Genomic DNA, 20,235 nt, shown 5'->3' on the forward strand with positions numbered 1-20,235 from the left:
TTTAGTAGTTGCATTCATTGCACAGTCTTTTATATAAATGCCACATTTTCTTTCAATGATATTCCTGAGACGGCTCTCAGAGAACATGCTGTTTAATCATTTGGAATTGTTCAATATAAAATAAAAGAAAGAAAGAAAGAAAGAAAGAAAGAAAGAAAGAAAGAAAGAAAGAAAGATGCCAACATATTAATCTTACCAGTAGCAAAACTGCTTTGTGCAGACAACAGCAAACCTACTTTTTGAATTAATAATCCTTGTTTCTCCAGTATCAATTAATAATATTAAAGCTTTGCCTCACTCTAGAACATGCATAGTACTAGCATATAATCTGTAAAGACAAAGTTAATTTGAGAATGTGCAGTCACTGATAAAACTCCAAGCATAGAAGGTACTCTGAATGCAACTTACTAAATTATTATACTCATCCTTTTGTGCCATTTTTAAGATTACTAAAGTAGATTCATTTAATATTGGAGCAAAGAACAGAACAGGAAAAAGAGAAGCTTATTTATGTCAAATGATTACAAAATATTTTCAAAATTAATGAAATTATCAAAGTACTCTCTTTCTTACACTTTACATTTCAACAGATGATTCCATTATCATCTTCATCAATATCTCATTCTGTCTCTTTTGTTCCTGTTTGATTAACTGTGTTAATAAAAACATAATTTCATCTCTTTTCAGATTAAGGTTATTTCCTACTCTGTATAGGTTAGTGAAACTTTCTTTACTATAGGTTTAGATACATAGCAAGCACATCTTCTAGCCTAATTTTTGATCAAGCATTCTTTGGATAAAAGGATTATCACTACAGCATGTCTGTTTTATAAACTGTCTTTACTTTACTTTCATCAAAGACAGGCAGAAGAGCTTCTATTAACTAAACAGCAAGTGTACCACTTGAAAGTGATTATTCTCAACTTCCTTTTCATTTCTTTATTAAAAAAAAGCAGATTTTTATTCTTTCACATTTCTGATTTTTAATGAAAAACAATGCCACAGAATGTTAGGGAAAAGAAACCTTTTATTTTTATAACGTGAAATTAAAATTAGATATGCTTATATATTTAGACATACATTTCATAAAAACGGACACTTGCTTCTAAAAGCTTTCTCTCTGCTGCTTCTTTCATGATAAGTAGCTGCTATCACATGGCTAGTGTTGAAGGCACTATAAAATACCTAATTGCTGAATACAGAATACTTCTAACACAGAGAAGCAAAGACCAAATTTTCTAAAAATCCAGTTCGCATTCAGAAGTGAATGATGAAAGATTCCTTCAGGTTCATTAGAGAAGCCTTCCTTTCTACATGGTAATTTCAGGAGTCAGTGCTGCCTGTTCTTCAAGAAGATCCTAAAGTTGCTATCTTGATATGATCAGCTGGGCTTTATCATACCTAAGAACATAACTCGATTTATAGTTGGCAACCATGGCCTGCCTCCACAAGCACAGCTGTTCCCTGTAGACGAGCATGGTGAAAGGATGGGAGAAACTGAGCTGTTAGAAAGCAGAAATCAGTACTAGTATCCTCACTGCCAAACCAGATAGAGTATTTCCAGACCTCTCTGACCAAGAGTACTCTATTTTCAGAAAGCCACCTATTCTTCCCAGCTCATTTTGTCATCCTATATTGCCTTCTGAAGCTGAAATGGAACAATGTAGAAAACTCTGTCAGCATAGACATTGCATCAGTCTCATTGTATAATCCTAGTAGTAGAACTGTCATTAGCTCTATCACAAAGGAAATTAATATACAACACATGGAAACTCTTGAGGACTGACTCTCCATAACTTAGTGCTTTTTGAGAGCTTTCACACCTGCACAAAATGGGTATAAATGTTATGGCATCTTAATTTTCACAGGTATACATGTTTACACAAAGTGCAACAAGGAAGAGATCAGACTGTGTCTATACCCTCTCAACCAGCTAAACTCTGCTCAGATGTGACTGTCAACACACTACTTGTAAGAAAATGTTTGAAAGAGACCTTGCATTAACACAGAAAACGTTGTCTGATTTTATAACAGAGTAAAAAGTAAAAAACAAACGAAGTGCACATATTACCCCTGTTCTACCCAAATAGATATGAATCAAGGATCTAAATCAATTATAAGAATTTACAAGCCATTATTTTTACATTTAGGATCTTTCATGGCTTTAAAATTCTCATCTTCCTCTGCAATCTGAATAAACAGTTGCCTTTAAGTTATTTTGATACTAATACTAATCCTTTGTTCTCATTTGATATTACCCTCCCCCAAGTAATAAAGATGATCAAAAACAACTAAAAAATTAAATACTGCCTTATAACAAACGCAGTCACACAGTCTGTTTGCATTTATGTTGAGAACAAGCTGTCATAACATTGCCCTACCATTTGTAATCTCCACATGTTCTCACCTGCCCTCTGCAACAAGAGTTTCTTTGTCTGAAAGGTGTGTTTGTGTAACATTCCTTGTTTAACTTAAGACTAGAACCAAAAATAGCAAATGGCTTGTGCTTCACTAAATTTGCACTAAAGCTCAATTACTCATGTGGTTCAGGTACACCAAAGGGTTTCTTAAAGCCGTTTTGGTTCACGGCTGGTTTTACATCACATCTAAGGAACAGGGAGGGGCGAAAAGGGTGGAAATTCTCACCATAACATAAAAGCTTACAAAAAAAAAAAAAGCCAACCTTATTGCATTTCTTTCTCCCATACAACCCCATCCAATTAGTCATACAGTCTCTTTTGCTCAGAAGAAGCCTCTTTATTACAGGTGATTTATTATAGCCAAGTTCCATTCCTGATGACCATATTATAGGTTATACACTGAAAGTGTCCTCTCTTTTCTAGGGACAGCACAGGAGTTCAAGCAATGAGTCAACACTCCAGAAGCCTTTCAAGCAGAGTAAGGCGGCTTCTTTTCCTAAAAACCTAGTGAAGGAACCACATAAAAATAAAGGTAAATAAATACAAGAGAGGAAAGAACAAATATTAGGTTATTTTGCCTCAACTTCAGCAAGATTAGAACAAAGCAGTCAACATATTTGATCTCTAAAACATACTGACATAGGTTACATACAGGGGCTTACAGATAATGTCCAACAACAGATTGATGGTGTGTATAGCCTAACTTTTCAGCTCAGAATTTACTGAAGACCAAAAAAACACATAATATGCTTGGAAAATGGGACAAATCACAGGATTCTAAGGAGTCAATAACTTTTACCACAAGATCACAACTTCAAATCCAATCCACTTTGGTGAATCTTCCCATCCTGACTATCCAACAATTACCAAGTTATCTATGTGATGTTAACCAATAGCCAAAACTGGCTCTACGAAAAGAGCCATCAACATCCTCTTCTGAATCTGCAAATTCTATCTGTCAAACAAGAAAACCATCAGCCCAAACAATCTTAACTTGTCCAAATAAAATCATCCTGAATTAAAAATATACTCTTCCTGATCCTTCTCTCAAATCAACAAAATCTCCTCTGTCTGGAGACACAAACAAGTTACAAGGCTAGCTAAGTTACAAACTTCCTAACTTCCTGTAAATAAAACAGCAAGCTTGTGGTACAAGATGATGTAACTCAAAGGAGAAGGGTAAGCTCCCTCTCACCACGGGACAGAAATACACAAATGGCTGTTACTCTGTTGCAGCTGACATAACTGAAGTCCATCCTGATGCTTACATGTGTAGCTTCTTACCAAGTCTGTACTTTTAGAATAAGGAGGGAATGGGCTAGAAATTTCAGCAGTAGAAAGGTCTCTAACCTAGAATGCTGTGTACTTTGATGTGCCAGTTCAGACACTTGATTCAAGAACCTTAACAGTTGTCAACATAGACTGAAGGAAGGGAAATGGGATACTTGATAAACTCACCAACCAATGTAAACAGTAACAAAGGAGAACCTGATCTATCACATCAACCACAGGTATAAGACCTCACTAGAAGACTTAGAGAATATAAGAATTCTGCACTACCAAAATAGTTAAGCAAGCTGTAAAACCTAGGCATGCAATTTGAATCAAGACACCAAACAACCAGATGTGCAAGAGAATTCAGCGAGATTTTCTGTACAGGAACAGGAATGGTTTTGCGATGATCTTGAAGGACTTCCTTGACTCTGACTTTCCCTACATGCACACCTCTTTCTACACAGACCCCAAAACAACCTCAGCTCTTCTCCTCTTGCCATCTTCATCTGTACTGCTCACTAAAGAAATACCCATCTTTCATCCTATTCTCCTCTTCCACTTCTGCAATGTCACTTAAAATCAAGTAGCCAACTAATTTTGGCTGAACCAAGCAGCATTTAAGAGATTATTAAAAATAAGTATAAACCATGGGTTTATACTTTTCCTCTTCTCCTCATATAAAGGGCATACAGCAGAAGGCATGCAATATTAAAACAGACAATGAACAAGTTCCATCTCAAGACGTATTCTTCCAAGGACACGATTTATTTATAAGCACACGAAAGCTCACCCTTGTCTCCATTACTAAGAAATGGTTGTGTTAGCCATGAAGACTATGTCCAGCATCTTGAATGCATCCAAATGCAATCTCCCCATTGCCACTTTATTCCTTCTCTGTTCTTATTATTGTAACTTATGTGCTTGATTTCTACACCTGGCTAACATATTTGTCTGAAAAAACTGCCAGCCTACAAAGTTTTTACTTTTTCTGCATGCATAATTCTGGAATGCAGCAAGACAAAAGGAAGTTTGGACTTCACAAAAATGATGTCTTCCAGCTTTAGTCTACTTTCCAATAAACAACAAAGGGGAAAAAAAAAAACACAAAACACACAAAAAAAAAATCAAAACCCCAGACCCTCAAAGCCTTTTAAGAAAAGTAGATGTACCTAAACCAATAATTTTAAGAGGCCTCTGTTAATAACCTTTAAAAAGTAAAATCTGTGACAAAAAAAAAAACCCTTTAAATTACTTCATACATAGAAACACTCCGTGCAGCCTATATCTAGTATAGTTTACAAAATTTATTGAACATCACCTCCTTCTTCATTAAGCAAGAGGACTATGAGAGGACATAATTTTATACTAGACACCATACCCAGAAGCTAGATGCAATTCATATACAATAAACAAATTTGTAAGCCATACTTTCTCTGCTTAGCAAGACTCATCCCATAGAGTACAGAATGACAGCATGATCTACTCTTAAACAGCTATCATATGTGTTTGACATGGAACACAGGATAAAGAGGCAACACCATCACAATGTAAGCTTTTGTTTTAGACATCTGTACATAATCTGACTGGCATACTATCTTGTTTCATCCACAGGATCTTTGGGAACTAAAATTCATGACAAATTCTTCACAATAGAGTAATTTTGTTGTCATCAGCCAAATAAAATCACGTGTATATTGGCACTGGTTCCTAAATGTACCATCACTATAAAAGTTAAAAGCCTAATAACCCTAATAGATAAAAAGTATACCAATCAAATATATATACAGAAAGCTTCCAAATGCAGCCAATTTCTCTTTTTCATGATGACCTTTTATCCAGAAACCACAGAGACACTAACAGAAAACAAAACAGAAATGTAAGATTGAAAACCACAGAAACTGGCCAGGTGTCAACATGAGAGGCTTTTGGCTTGCCTTTTTTTTTTAAATTGACTACACTTCAATTTGACATTTTAGAAACATCCTCAAAAATACTTATTTAAATGATGACTCCTATGTTTGCATTACAACATTAACAAATAACATACTTAGGTTAATGCAGGCATATTTGGAAGCAAAGAAGCTAAAAGCATTAACAGCTTCTGTTACTAACTTACCAAGAATTAATGATGATCAGTATGTTGGAGCACTGCAGAACACACAGGTGCCTAGTCATAGCGCTCAAACACGTATACCTTCATTCAACTTTAAACCAGGACATGCATGCAGATAAAACATCCCCAGTAGATGAAAGAGAGTACACTGAAGTCACAAAGATGTAGACTTTAACTTATAATGGCATGAGGCATGAACTGCTAGAACAATGCCTACACTTCACTTTTTTGTTTAAGCATTCTGACATACAGTCAGAATGCAGTTTGTGTAGGAAACACAACTAACAATTTTAGCACAGGAGAAACATTTCTATTGTACTCCCTTCCTCAAGCTTCAAACTCCATCAGTCAGGCAAAATAATATAGTTGTTACCTTCTGAAATAAAAATTCAGAGAGCCTGAAGTAGTTATTGTGATTCAGTGCACTTCGTTACTATGCTTTGTTTTAAAATCCTTCCTTTCCAACCATCTCACAAGAATGGCCCAAATAAATGACAGTAAATATGCTAACTGCACCTTGTTCAAAAACTCTTTGCTCCACAAAAGACTTCCTTACATCACCACTGTTACCCTTACGCGGGAAATGAAGTGGGTAACTGGAAAGAAGAAAGCAACTCTAGCAGCTAAACACAGTTACTAAGACACTGTTTGAATTACAGTACAGAGCATATAGTAGGCTTTGAAAAAGTGACACTAAAACTGGCTTTAATTTATTGCTAACTGCAAGCAAAACCATAAGTAAATCTGGGGTTCATACAACATAGGGAAGTCAAAATAAAACCTGTTTACATAACGTAACTATTTATGTCAAATTTCCCTTACCATAAAAAGTTCTTACTTCCTTTGCAACACAATGACTTCTGTACATACAACAAATGGGATATTAAAAAAAGAACCCACAGGCTCAGTGCTGAACAATTCTTCCAGGGGTTCTGGTACAAATGCAGCTACAGTGAAAAGATTCCTTCACATACTTACGAATTCAAACACAAGAAACATTCATCAAAATCTTTACTCATCACTAAAATAGTTCAAACTGTGTAGTTTGCGCCTCTCAGGCAAACTGCTCCAACTATATTCACAACTGGACAATCTTTACACACTTCAAAAAAAAAAAAATCCTTAGACATTAAGGAAGCTTCAGACCCTCTATCAAGGACAAGAGACTACCACAGTATACTGAATAGCTATAATCATTGCTAAAGATCTGGAAGGAACATATGTATAAATCAAACATAACAGCAATGACATTTACAAGAATGCAGACATTTCACTGCTTCTATCAACACTTTCAGCAGCTGTAAAACTATACAGCAACCCTGCCTGTGAGCTCAGGTGCAGACAGAATGGCAGGGATTCAACTGTCCATTCACTTCCTCTCTATCTCCCGTTCCCCATCATCTCCTTTAAAAAGGGTAGACTCTGGAAACAGCATCGTATCTTTTATTTGAATAGATTTAAAGATATACGACATATGGCAGAGTCTAATTGCCACAACACTGCTGCACCCCTTCCCAAAACAAAATCACAGATTTTGCACATAAGTTCTTGAAATATTATTTTTTAAATATTAGGTAATAAAATCAAATATTAAAAACGTCTTCACTCACCCCCAAGAGTACACATAAAGTGGACATTAACCCCGGTAATTAAAACTGAACCACTGCAAATCAGAAATCCATTAGGTTTCTGAATAGGCTTCTCAGCACTAAACTAACATTATCATCACCTTACGCTAACATCACACAATATCTCAAAAATGTGAATATTGTTTTGCTCCATGTCATCACTTGTGAAAGCTCTAAGACAATATCCATCACGGCTCCCACAGTTTTAAGAACTGGAGTAGGGAGGTCAACATCAATTCACGTAAGTCTCTGTCTGCCAGAGGAAAAACTACATATTGTAAGGCACTGTGAACAAGTAATTACAATGAAATAAATGTTTCATGAAGGAAATGCACTTGGTTTTAAACGTCACAAAGTGACAGATAAGAGCACAGAGTGGAACAAATTCAGCAAATTACTGATTGACCTGCAGGGTCAATGAATCCAAACAATAAATACTTATGCTCTTTAAATAATTAAAAATGTCAAAACAATGTCTGCAGACAAACAGCATTAAGAATGCAGACAGGCCAGACAATCTACTTCATATCTAAATATTTCACTTACCTGTCCTGTGACTGCTCCTCATACATTCTTTCCTTTCCTTCTTTGAAGAGTCTTATAGCCCGTTTTGATTTTTTCATGAGACTGTCAATGTAGATTTTAAAATATTCGTTCTCACTGAGTTGTGCAAGTTTCTGGTTATCATCATATTTGCTCAGTATAAGTCGCAAATGTTGATAAGTGTCAGGTAAAATGTCAAGTATGTAAGGTGGGCTGTTTTTTAGTTGAAGCTTTGGGTTTTGGCACAATCTTACCTGTAAGCAAAAACAAGAGAATGTAAGAGACAAGAAATATGTTGAGGCAAAAACTGATCCGACATCTTAAAATTAATAGGTGTAAGCATACCTCTCTGACCTCCAGGCATAAAAAATTAAATCCCACTTCATTTATATTCCATGAAATCACAACATAGTCTCTAATGTCAAATGATGTAAAATTTAACTTAATCCCATCCCATCTATAAAAAGCAAGCAAACTTACATAGTTTGGGGTTTTGTTTTTAAAGTAAGAATGTCTTTGCCTGCCTACTATATGCTAAGGAGTACCTTATCAAAACACAGTATGCAACTAATGCCAAGAGCACTGTTTTGTACAGATCTGTTTCTTGCAGGTGAACTTCCTTATGAATGTTTAAATGTCTACTAAGAACTGACCTCATAAATCACGTTGTCATCTGCTGGCTCTCTCTTTTCTCTATCCAACAATATAACCTCTTAGAAGCTATAGGAACTTAAAAGTTTGAGAGGTCTACACCTATGAAAATGGTCTGAACATCACCAGTGGTTCAAAATCTATTAGCTACGACAGACGGAAATTAAGTCACTCACAAAACAGATATCGTAAACCAGGAAACAAAACATTACAAACTCAGTGTTTTCCACTTCATGGTTGTAATAGAGGATAACATCTTAATGGACTTGGAATTATCATGTTCCCAAATGGCACAAAAATTAATTGAATCGTATATATTACTTAAAAGAATAAGCTTCAGATGAATTGAACACCTTTATTAGACTCTAGTCTCCACTGGAGATGTTTCTGGAAGAAGGTAGTACTGGTTTTGTTTCCTGAACATATGCAAGATTAGAGTAACTATCTCCTGGCTACCTAAATTCTCTGGTAGTTTGTTCTATAATGTTCTGTACCAGAAAGCAAACGGGATCGAAACTAACAGGTAGTTTTTGAGTGCTATTGCACTGAGCTATCCATTCTCAGCTAAAACACTGCAGAGGGACACGCTCTAGACATGTGTGTCCAGCTGTACATGTGCAAATACTTTGAAAAAATTAAGTCCATGCAGTATAAAAGTTTTATAGGTATCATTTGGAGATCGCCACGTTATATACTAGTGACTTTGACATTCTTTTGAGGTACCTAACAAGGCTGTAAAAACATCTTAATACTGCTGAAAGCAGACTCCTATTCCTACTAATGGATCAACTTCAAAAAGTGCACTCTTCAGCATTTCTGGAGGGGAGTGGAGAGGAAACAAACTTGTATCCTATAACATTGACCTCTATAAACTCAAAGCTATATCACTATTGCTGACCCCTCCTTCAATTTCTAGATCTACACCATTAAGAAAATCACTGCCTTAAGACTGTTGCCAGTAACAGACCTTCATGCATCACAAACAGCAAAGCAAAGAGGTAATTGTTTTTTCCCTCTGAAACGTACACACAAAAACACACCAGGGAATTAGATTTAGGTAACTGGGGTCATAGTTAGAAAAGTGGAAATAGAAGAGTGGACAAAAGTCAAGCACTAACAAGTTTAAAAAAAGAAGTCTAGCAGCATTAGAGCAGTGCAAGCTCATAACTACTATAAAAATGTTAGCACCATTCAAAAAAGGTATTTGAAATATGACATTTGCAATAGTTCCCCTCATTTCACTGATCCATTGTTACTTTCGTAATTTCTATTACTCTTTCAACCTACTAGACCAAGTAATGGATCAGGAACCCTTCTGATGTGTTTTAGAACAGACAGTCCTTCTCGCAGAGAATTTTACAATCTCAGTAGGAAACAGAAAGACAGCAGATGGATGCAGGCAATATGAGTACATGAGCACAACAGTGTTCAACATACTAAAGAGTGGTTCAGGGCACTAGCAGTTAAGTCTTTCTAGATAGAAACAGTGAAGAAAAGTTCCAAGGCAAACTCTAAAAATAATTTAGTAGCTCCTAAAGGAATTCCTCCTAAATTGAGCAAGAAGCTGGAAGGAAACAAAAAGAAGCAAAGCATAAAGATGTTTGGTCATCTCTTCATCATGTGATGAAGTCTGGAACCACAATCCATAACTGCAAGAGCGAGACAGCAAGAGACTTTGAAACTGAAAACAACTTGTTTGTATTTCCTGTGATAAAGAAAGGTTATTGGGATAAAGAAAAGGACAACACAGTCCAAGTCGTGGGTTAGGAGATGCCTGCAGGAGCATTCTCAAAGAATAAAGGTTGGATATGATGGCATTCTTTCAAGGTCAGAAAAGGAAAGCTGAACTTACTGATACACAAAATAGCAACTGGATGAGAGTTTTACGTTAATGGACTGATGCAGAAGGTTATTAGTTGTGAATCACATCTTAATCTGAAAGATTCAGACACAGGTTTTAGAAGAGCAGTTGAAGTAAAGGAGTTGCCTGAGTGAACGCAGGATGATGGTATCACCCCAGAAGATCAAGAAAAGAACTAACAAGAGAGACTTATGAAGGAGATTAAACACTTTCTTTTAGTTACACTGAAGTTAAATTGACAGCTAGAATTCTTTAAGGAGATTACAGAAACATGAGCAATGAATTTTACATGTGCAGACAAATCTGAAAATCATCCATGCAGAGACATACATGAATTTCTTTTTGTAGAAGAGTTAGAAGAAACGGAATCCCAAAGACAGAACTGAAAGCCTTTGTGAAAAACGTAGACATTTTTCTTCTGAACTTTTGTTCTCTGTGATTTCTGATTTAGTGAAAACTTGAAAGAAGACTAACATTCTCCCAAAGCCAACTACAGATGACACAAATCAATATCACTGATTAGGCGTTACAACTTTCTGGAGCAACAAGTACAAGGAAAAAAAACCAGATGAAAAGAGAAAAATAATTATTCAGGGAAAAAAGTCAGCAATGAGAGCAGACCACAAGCAGAGAAGGCTGCAATCATTTGAATTGCTCATTTATCCTAACTTAAATCCCATAATGAAAGAATTAATTCTCTTTCTGAAGTCTTTCTTTTCAACCAGATATACCAACAAGCAGAGTTATAAGTGATTTTTTATATATTAGAAACACCATTAAAAATTTAAAAACAAAAGGAAAAAGCAAATTGCTTATGCTGGTTGGTGTATTTTCAACAGTCAGTACGTTCAACTATACAAAAAGAACATCCAGTTATAAAGACGAATTAGTTTCTCTTTCAGATGTTCTAGAAAGTCATCTACAGTCCAGTATCATTACATACAGTCATACACACATCAAAACAGGATCCTGTGGTCATCATGGTTTACAAGGCTTCACCTTCTGCTGAATTTATAGAGATAAATACAGCATATTACTAGAACCTTCAACTCCAGAACCAGCCTTTAAGAAAGCCATATAAAAACTCTTCTACAGCACAACTCAGTCTTACACATTCTCACTGAAAAAATGCTAACATTTAGTTCAAGTCAGTGATCCAGTGAAGCACTACAAAGCTTTCTTCACTTTATAGACTACACAAGGTTTCAGTCCAAAGGAAGTAAGTTTGTAAAGAGATGGCTGGTAAACCATATGGCTCCCAGAGTTAGGATGTCCTGACACGTACCACAGCAGTTCACAATTAAAAAGTAAGCAATAAGAAATGACATCTGCTGATGCAAAAGATTTACAAATGCACGAGAAGTGACACACATACCTTTCTTCAAAAGAAAACAGAACTCAAAACAGAATTTTTAAAAAAAAAAGAGCCAAAACCAAAGACCTCCATATTGCACTTTACAAAGGAACCCCTACCAACACTTTAGGAGTGGACATGAATCAAATCACTGTGCGATTTGTGTATTGTTATGACTGGAAGTAAGCATGTATATATTTAGCAAGCATTCAGTCTAAAAAATGAAAAGCAGTCAGTCAGCAAGTTCGTAAGAAATGTCTGTCTCATTGAGACAAACTGAGACAAAGCTAAGCTCCTTTCACTCTCTCACTCAGGGTAAATACAAGTATTTACTCCAGAATCACAGAAACAACAGAGTGCAAATGTGATTGTGAAGAACTAAGGCATTACCCTAATCTACCAGAAACAGGTTTTGAAACCATTAACTTAGGATCTTCCAGACAAGCTTACTCTAGTGCCTATGGAAAAAAAAAACAATCCCCTTTTCCCTCCTCTCTCCCCCACCCCACAAACAAAATAAATATCACTACTCATAACGTTTTCGAAGATATTTGACTTAAAGTATAAGGCATTATTTTATAGCATCTTCAGAGATGAGAGTAATGGATGCCTATTGTATTTAGAGAATTAATTTCTTACGGAAAATCTTCTATTCGCTTTTTAAAGCAAACAATAAAGGTGAAAGCCCTGGAGTCATTTGACAAAAGAACTTTTGTTCAAGCAAAGTATAGCAGCCCTAACACAATCTGTTTAAACACCTAATGCTAGTCAAAGACAATACAAGGAAAGTAACACAGCTGAAACAGAGTAAGTATCTAATGAGTAGGACATCCGCTACACAGTGTTTTCAGCTGCAATGAATGGACTAGAACAAGCAGAGCACGAGTGCCCGCACACTTCCAAAATTACACTTCAAAACTGTCTACGGATCTAGTATCTTCCGCCATGCAGTACAAAAAAAGTAAAATACTTTGACACAACACAGATAGCATAAAGGTAGCTCTGCAGAAAGATACCATAACAATTCTCCAGAAAACCACAACACACGATGCTACCAACAATGAATTCTGAAGAACTTAATCAGGGAGGGGCTAATCAGGAAAATGGATGAAATCTGAACGCTATGCTCCCTCATCATATAGCCCCCTGCCAGAAATTACATTAAATGCAATGCATTTTATTTTCCACAGAAAGATGGGTTTTCTTTCTCAAAGAAGCCTTCTCATCAAAATGTAAGTAGAGGTGATCAATCACCGATCTTTTCAGCTGAGAATACAGTAAGTGCTTGTTCAACAGCTACCACACTGCAACTGGGCCATATGTTTCCATACTGGAGGAATAAGCAATAACAATGCTGATGCTACGTATGCACAAGGACAGCTGACTTTGGAGGGTCATTTATACTTTCTTCTGATTAGAAAAAGCTTCCATTTCTCTGTTTAAATTTTTATTCTTTTTCCACAAACAGTGTATGTAGGACATAAAACTTCCTATCAACCTTGATCAGGTAATACACTGAAGAATAGCACGGTTATGACTGATGATTGTCTTTTCTAGATCCTTTGTGGAACAATGACATTTAATTGACTTGGAAGGTTGCACATTAATGTAACAATTACATAAAATGTTGCAAAGAATAACAAATGCACACATAGTTTCAGCTACTGTGCTCTGTATACTCACTTAGACCCTGTTGAAAACTTGGATGCTGACAAATGTTAATTTAAAGAAAACTGCACTACTAAGTTACAGAGGTGAATAATATGAGCTTTGGAGACATACTCTAATTTGCTCTTAGGTAATTATTAAATAGTAAATGAAATTGCCACCCCCATTTATATAGGCAGAGTCAAACAACTGAGTGGGCCCTGACAGAGCCCCCAAGCAGTTTAGACAATATTGTTAATCTTCACAGTAGAAAATATAACTATTTTCAGGCCCAATGCATAAGAGTACTGAAAAGTGATTGAAAGTTATTGAAATATTTCTGTTTAAAAAAATCCTGTTCAGAATATGTCACAATTTTATCAGCTTGAAACCTACAATAGTGAAGTGTGCATAACAGTACTGCCAACTCTAAAAAGCCTGAGCAGTAAATTAACTTAACTACTCCCATGTTTACATAATAGGCATTCTCTCCCAAAGTTGTTCTCAAGATAACCATTATCCTCTAATAATAATACACGGCTAGTTTCTAGGTTTTAAAATCATTAGGTTTAGAATCTCAGAAAAAAAAAAATCCCATGTAATTTACGTATAGTTTAAAGAAAGACTTATTTGGAGAGGAAGAGTTATTTGTTAACAATATTATTTTTTTTTTTATTTACAGGATATGAACTTTCTAAAATACACATTATGTTTTAAAAACAGTGACTTGCTTGCTACCAGTTCAGAAAGATATGGCCAACTGGATTATACAATGCTAGCACTGGAAAGCAGGGCTAGCCTTCCAAACCATAAAAGGAATATTATCCTTTGCATTGCAAAGGAATTAAACAAAATATTTTTGGTTCTTAATGGTAAAGCTGCTGCTTACCCATGAGAAAAGCAGCAGGGAAATTGGACATTGATCCTAACATCTCAAAAAGTACAGATCCCAGAGGATTAAGTATAAAAAAGAAGATGTAGATATAAGATATACAGACAGATAACAATTCACATTCACTGATTACTTACAAGATTATTTTTTTTTAAATTCCCTGCATGTTGCTTACAGTAACTTTTACAAACAGGGCTCTAACCAGGAGCACTATCCCAACATTCTGTCCTGCTAAAGAACTTTTTCAAAAACCCTTGATTTTTTCAAACCTGAACAGAAGTTTAAAGAGAAGACACTTACGCAGAACTGCAGCCTTCTGCCTATTCTAACACCTGAAGCATCAGCCCATGAAAAACAAACATTACCATGAAATCTGCACAATTCCAGAGCACGACATACAACCAATTCTACACAGAGAAGTTTGCATGGTATCTAAGCAGTCAGAACTTTTACGTACACCATAAAACCACTCTGATAACATAGTTCTTATAAAGTAGCAATATTTGTAGTATTGCTTAATCCCTTATTGTTGAAAAGAAATAATTCATACAGAAAATCTCACCTACCAAAGGAGGAAATTACAAAAAGAAATGAAGGAAAGGTAAAGAATGGCAATTTTAAGAAAGACAGACATGTAAACCAGAAATTATTGACCTTTGCCACTGGTTTTTAAGACTGCTCTTTTTTCATCCTTTGGTCAAGATAATAGCTTTGCTTTGTTTCCATTCTCCCTTTCCCTAACATCTTTAGAATGGGAAAAAACTTTAGCTACCTCACTGCAGCAAAAAGATGGTTATCACAGCTATTATAGTTAAAGAATAAACAAGGATAATGACTGTTATTACAACAAGAAAATAGGCCTCAAAGCCACAATCTTACCATGGGTGGCACCCCACCAACTTTGCAGAGCCTGCTGCCTTCACTAGGTATTAATTTGATCAGCGACCCACCACAGAAATCAGTCGTAGAAGACACTCCAGAAATGGGATTTGAAACAACAGTCTATCGAGCAGGTTCTATTTCTGATTTTAATCCCTGTTTTTTATCTAAGCAGAGGAGAAAATGACCTTCCTGAGCCTACTGCCACATAAGGCTGAGAGACCTAAATTTGTTCATCAACATATTAAATTTACTCAAACACATCCTTTCACTGTAAGTACCAAAAGCTAAAGACTCAAGCAGCAAGCTACAGCATTCTCACACTATGACATCATCCTGTCTGGTATACTTTAATATAATTTGGAAATAAAATTTGATTAACTGAGAGCAGCTTAAAGAGGATACATTAAAGATCCAAATTGAGGACACTTATCCAGTAAAACAAAAAAGAAAGCACAGCGCAATGTCCGGCCTTTCCAGTGACTTCTACAGAACAGGCCTTCCTGCCTGTTCTGATGCTCTGCTGTAATAGTGACAAATACAGTTATGCTACATTAGCTGAGTAAAAGCAATCCACAAGTCCAAGCAGTGGGGTTAAGATTTTCTGGTAACAAACTGATCAGGGGACAACCTTACCATATAGATTTGTAAATGGCCTGACACAGGGGGAAATTAAGCCGTACCTTCCCCACGTGGTTTCAACAACAACGAAACAGATTCCTGGTTTCCAAGCCAAAAACTTTCTTCTACTGAGGAAGAGTGTCTGCTTCCAAGTATTTATATTTGCAGTTCTTATTACAAGATGCTCACTGTTTACAGCATCCTGATCATTAACAGGGAAATGTCAACAAAGTCTTTGTGATAATAACCATTTCTATCAAGGCTGGTTTTTAAGTTTATAATCACCATCGGAAATGGTGGAGAAAATACAGGTGCTATTCTTGGAGCACCAAAAAGGAGAGCATACAAGGACTCAATCATATACTTCGAAATTACCACCTGTCAAGGCATATAACATGAAATGATCTCCACCATATCAATATAACTACTTATGAACTCTAAGAAATGTTAAACATCTGCATTTTACAAAAGCCATGGGGAAAGCAAACAGTTACACTGATTCATGAAGAATCACTGAGTTAAAAATTCATAACTTTCTTGCCATACAGACCCAAGGCTAACAGATAGTAATCCTCACTCCCCAGCAGTTTCAAGAGGAAACTCTCAAGTATCACCTCATATGCAAAACAAGAGTGCCTGCATGTCCTGAACAGTTATCTGTGTTATAATCAAACTGTTCCTACTACTGGTAAGGAACTCTCCTTGATAATCTATCATCATATAAGCTGTCATTTTGTATAATACTAAACAAAATGTATCAGGCTGATGCAGAGAACTGTAAGATCTAAAAAATTATGGTCTATCCCCCCACTTCCTGAAAAATTAGTTTCAGTACAGTGTATTTCTAGTTTCAAAATGAAAAGTACTTAAAAATCATTAAAATGTAGAACACACACTTAAAATTTAGGCATGCCATACTAATCTGTTTACTAAACTGACAAGAGTGACATCCCCCAGACCCCACGCACATTCCTAAAAGCACAAGCGTATCTACGCTGCCATCATGAGCATGTCTCACAGGACACTCAGCTTAACTGAAGTTTCATACTTCAGAGGTCTTGTCTGCAGACTAACGTGTTCCAACACGAAACACACAGAATATGTGATTACAAGTCCAAGTTAAGCAGCTTTTCGTCAGGACAGCTCTTCAAGTTTGAGTCATTTTAAAGGATCTGAAAATAACAATAGCCTAAGGCAAACACACACATTTGTTTTCCCTCCACAAACCACGATTAAAAAAAACATAGCCAGAGGCCACAGGGAAAAAAAAATACAAATGGTGCTTAAATAACCTAAAACATAAGTCCCCTTACTCCCCAAGGCATAGGCAGCATAGCAGTTAGAGCTGCAGGAAGACGCCACTTCCCCATGTGTACCTATTTAAAATAGCCCCATTCTTCCCTGTGTGTATACACGAACGCACACAGACACTCACCACTTTGTCCATCAGCTTCCAGGTCTTCTCCACAGTCCTGCGGTCAGCAGCTGCCTGCTTGGGGGGGCCCACAGCATCCTGAATGGCATCAATGAAGCCCAGGATCCGTCCCTTGCGCGGGTTCCGGCCGTTGAGGGAATTGGCCATCTGGGAGTCGAGCTGGCCGCAACGACAAGAGAAACACAGGCTCACAGGGTGCTCCGAAAACATCTTGTCATAAGCCACGCTGCAGACAGTGAGGTAACACTTCCTTCTCCACAGGCAGGAAAAGGCAAGGCCAGGACACACGTTTAGGAACAAGTTTAACTTTCCATGACAAACAGCGTAAACCCACCTGGCCCGAGTTTACTCTGGCAGAAGCGATCCCGGATTTATTGTCAACACCAAGAAGCGGGAGGGGGAACCCACCGCCGCCGGCGGGGCCCGGCCGCGGCGGCCCGACCCACCCCACGCCCGGCCCCGCGCCGCTCCGCTGCCCCCGCCGGCCCCTGCGCTCGGGCGACCGCGGACCCCACCGCACCGGCGGGCAGCGGGCGTATGCCCGTCACCAGACAACAAAAGCGGAAGACGCGCAGCGGCCGCGGCGAGGGGGAAAGGAGGAGGAGGAGCGGGGAGCAGAAAAGCAGCGAAGGCAGCAGGCAGCAATCCCCAAGGCATGCGAGCGCCCGGGCAGCGGGGGCAGGCAGGCAGGGACTCCGCTCCCGCCGCACGCATACGTACAGATTAGCGCCCCGCGGCTTTGTGCCAAGAGCGAGAGGAGCCGCCGAGAAAAGCCAGGAGCAGGCGGGGGGGAGACTCCTCAGCCCCCCGCGGCGGCTGCTTCCCCCGTCCTCAGCCCAGGGCGGCGGCGGAGCGGAGCGCAGGCGAAGCGTCTCGTCGGACGAGGCTCTCCTCCCGCCGGCGGCGGCAGCGGCGAGCTTCACTGCCGCGGGAGGCAGGCGGAGCGCATCCCGCGCCGCCGCCCGCCGCGCCGGGGTCGGCCGCTGGCGATCGCCAGACGCCGGCTCCGCGCAGACACCGGCCGCCCGGCAGGACTCTGCCCTGTGGCGCTGCTGCTGCTCCTGCTGCGGGAGGCGGGCGGCCGCTGCCCCGCAGGGAAGCATGGGGAGCTACTGCCCCGCCGCCCGCATCGCCCTGACCGCACCACAGCCCAGCCCGCCCGGTGGGTGGGTACGTGCGCGCGTGTGGGGAGAGAGCAGAGCCCTACAAACACATGCAAGAGAGAGAGACAGAGAGATATATGCACACGCACAGGTCTGTATGTGGCACCGCTCGCAGCCGCCGGCACGCTATGGTCTCCCCTCACTCCCAGAAAGTGAGGCTGGCTCCCCGGCGGCAGCAGCCCCGCTCCCGCCCCCTCCCCGCGGCGCTCCGACGGCCGTTCCTCTCCTCGGAACATGCCCACCCCCGGCACAACACCCAACCCCGCGCATGCGCCGCGGGCGGGGGAGGGCGGCAACGCCGGGGAACCGCGCCCCCTTCTCGCAGGCGGGAGTCACCGCCCGGAACAGCCAATCAAAAGAGGACGTTGAGTTTGCTTGACGTGCCCGCCAGCGAATGAGCGTGGGGCTGGGAAGGGGCGGGGTGGAGGTTGGGAGGAGGTTTCGGAGGTGGGGAGGGGGCGGGCAGGGCTGAGAGTGACAGGAGAATTGACCAGTGGTTGAGCTCGGGGGGAGGGAGTCGGGGCTTCCTGTCCCGCCTCCTCACGCCTGCCAGCCCGCATGGGGCTGAGGGGGCGGTGTGAGGGGGGAGTGGTGACCGGGGTGGAGGAGACCCGGGATCCGTCCCTGGGTATAGGGGTTACGGGGGCTAAAGATACGGCCTGGGGCTGTGGCAGCGTGTCCCTTCTTCCTTGCTCTGGTGGAGTTGCGGTGCCCTTGTCTGCTGTGGCACTTGGTATGCGTTAAAGATGAGTAGTTGTTATTGCCACGTGTTTGAGTGTTCTGCCTTTGCACTTCCCCTTAGCGCTTTTGAGAGTTTGTTGGGGTTTTTTTGTGGCCACAAAGAACAGGAACTTATTTTCCTTCTGTATGTCTGCTTTCTTTTCTTGTTTTTAGAGGGGGGGGAGATTTGTTGTTAAGCAAGTGCTGAGATTTCCCATGTTAGAGATGGGCTGGAAAGCTGCACAAAGTGATGAGGCCTGTATGGCTCGCCCTGCTGCTCTGCAAGGTGGTGAGGGAATATGTAAACACTTTCTAGTTAAAAATGCCCCTTTGCATATGTTTATTTTGATATGAGTACTTTCTGTGGGGACATGGTAACTAAAACCCAACTGATTAGTATGTTATGCTTTTATTTCAGGGCAAGTTTTCCTCTCAAATTTGTATGTTACCTGTGAATACTGGAGAGGAAAGAGGCTTACCTGTATAAAGTACAAGACACTTGATTTCATATTCTTTTGAAGACGTTCCAGGGAGTAATTATGCTTTGCGATTGTTAATCTTCTAATTAATTATCATAGAAGGAAACAACAATACAACACTTAAAAAATTTGAGGCTGTTTTCTGAAGGCAGTTGTATTAGAGGAGTGTTTTTAAGTTTTGTGTTTCTGAATATCAGCAAGTGTGTTTTCTGTAGTACTTTCCTTTGTAAAAAACTTTTTAAGTGTTTTGCCCTTTTTCTTGATTTTTTTCCTAATCATTCTGGTTTTTGGCTTTTAATAGAATAGGAGTCAGGAAAAACAGACAAAAATGTGGAGTGTTCCAGTGTTCCTTTCATTAATATTGACATTTACAGGTATTTTTAGTGCAAGTGCCTTCCCATTGATTTAAAACATGTGAAGCTACTCCTCTGTGCCCACATACAACAATAAAAATCATATCAATAATGTTTTCCTCAAAGGTCATTGTTTCTCTATAGCTTTAAAATACGAATTAGCATGTACCTGCCTTAAGTGGGTTGGAAGTTTCCCATTTC

General features: G+C 39.2%; 1 protein-coding gene across 1 annotated transcript in view; it reads right to left on the reverse strand.

The window, feature by feature from the left end:
• CBLB (Cbl proto-oncogene B) overlaps positions 1-18,672 on the reverse strand; it is a 144,343-nt gene extending 125,671 nt beyond the window's left edge. The window contains exons 1-3 of the mRNA XM_068417339.1: positions 18,572-18,672; positions 17,320-17,478; positions 7,983-8,233 (exon numbers count right to left, since the gene is read on the reverse strand). Coding sequence (XP_068273440.1) covers positions 7,983-8,233; positions 17,320-17,466 — 398 coding nt within the window. The 5' untranslated portion in view covers positions 17,467-17,478; positions 18,572-18,672. The remainder of the gene's footprint in view (positions 1-7,982; positions 8,234-17,319; positions 17,479-18,571) is intronic.
• Between the last annotated feature and the right edge of the window lie 1,563 nt (positions 18,673-20,235).

This window comes from Nyctibius grandis, chromosome 23 (genome assembly GCF_013368605.1).
Source record: "Nyctibius grandis isolate bNycGra1 chromosome 23, bNycGra1.pri, whole genome shotgun sequence".
In the NCBI taxonomy this organism is placed as follows: Eukaryota; Metazoa; Chordata; class Aves; order Nyctibiiformes; family Nyctibiidae; genus Nyctibius; species Nyctibius grandis.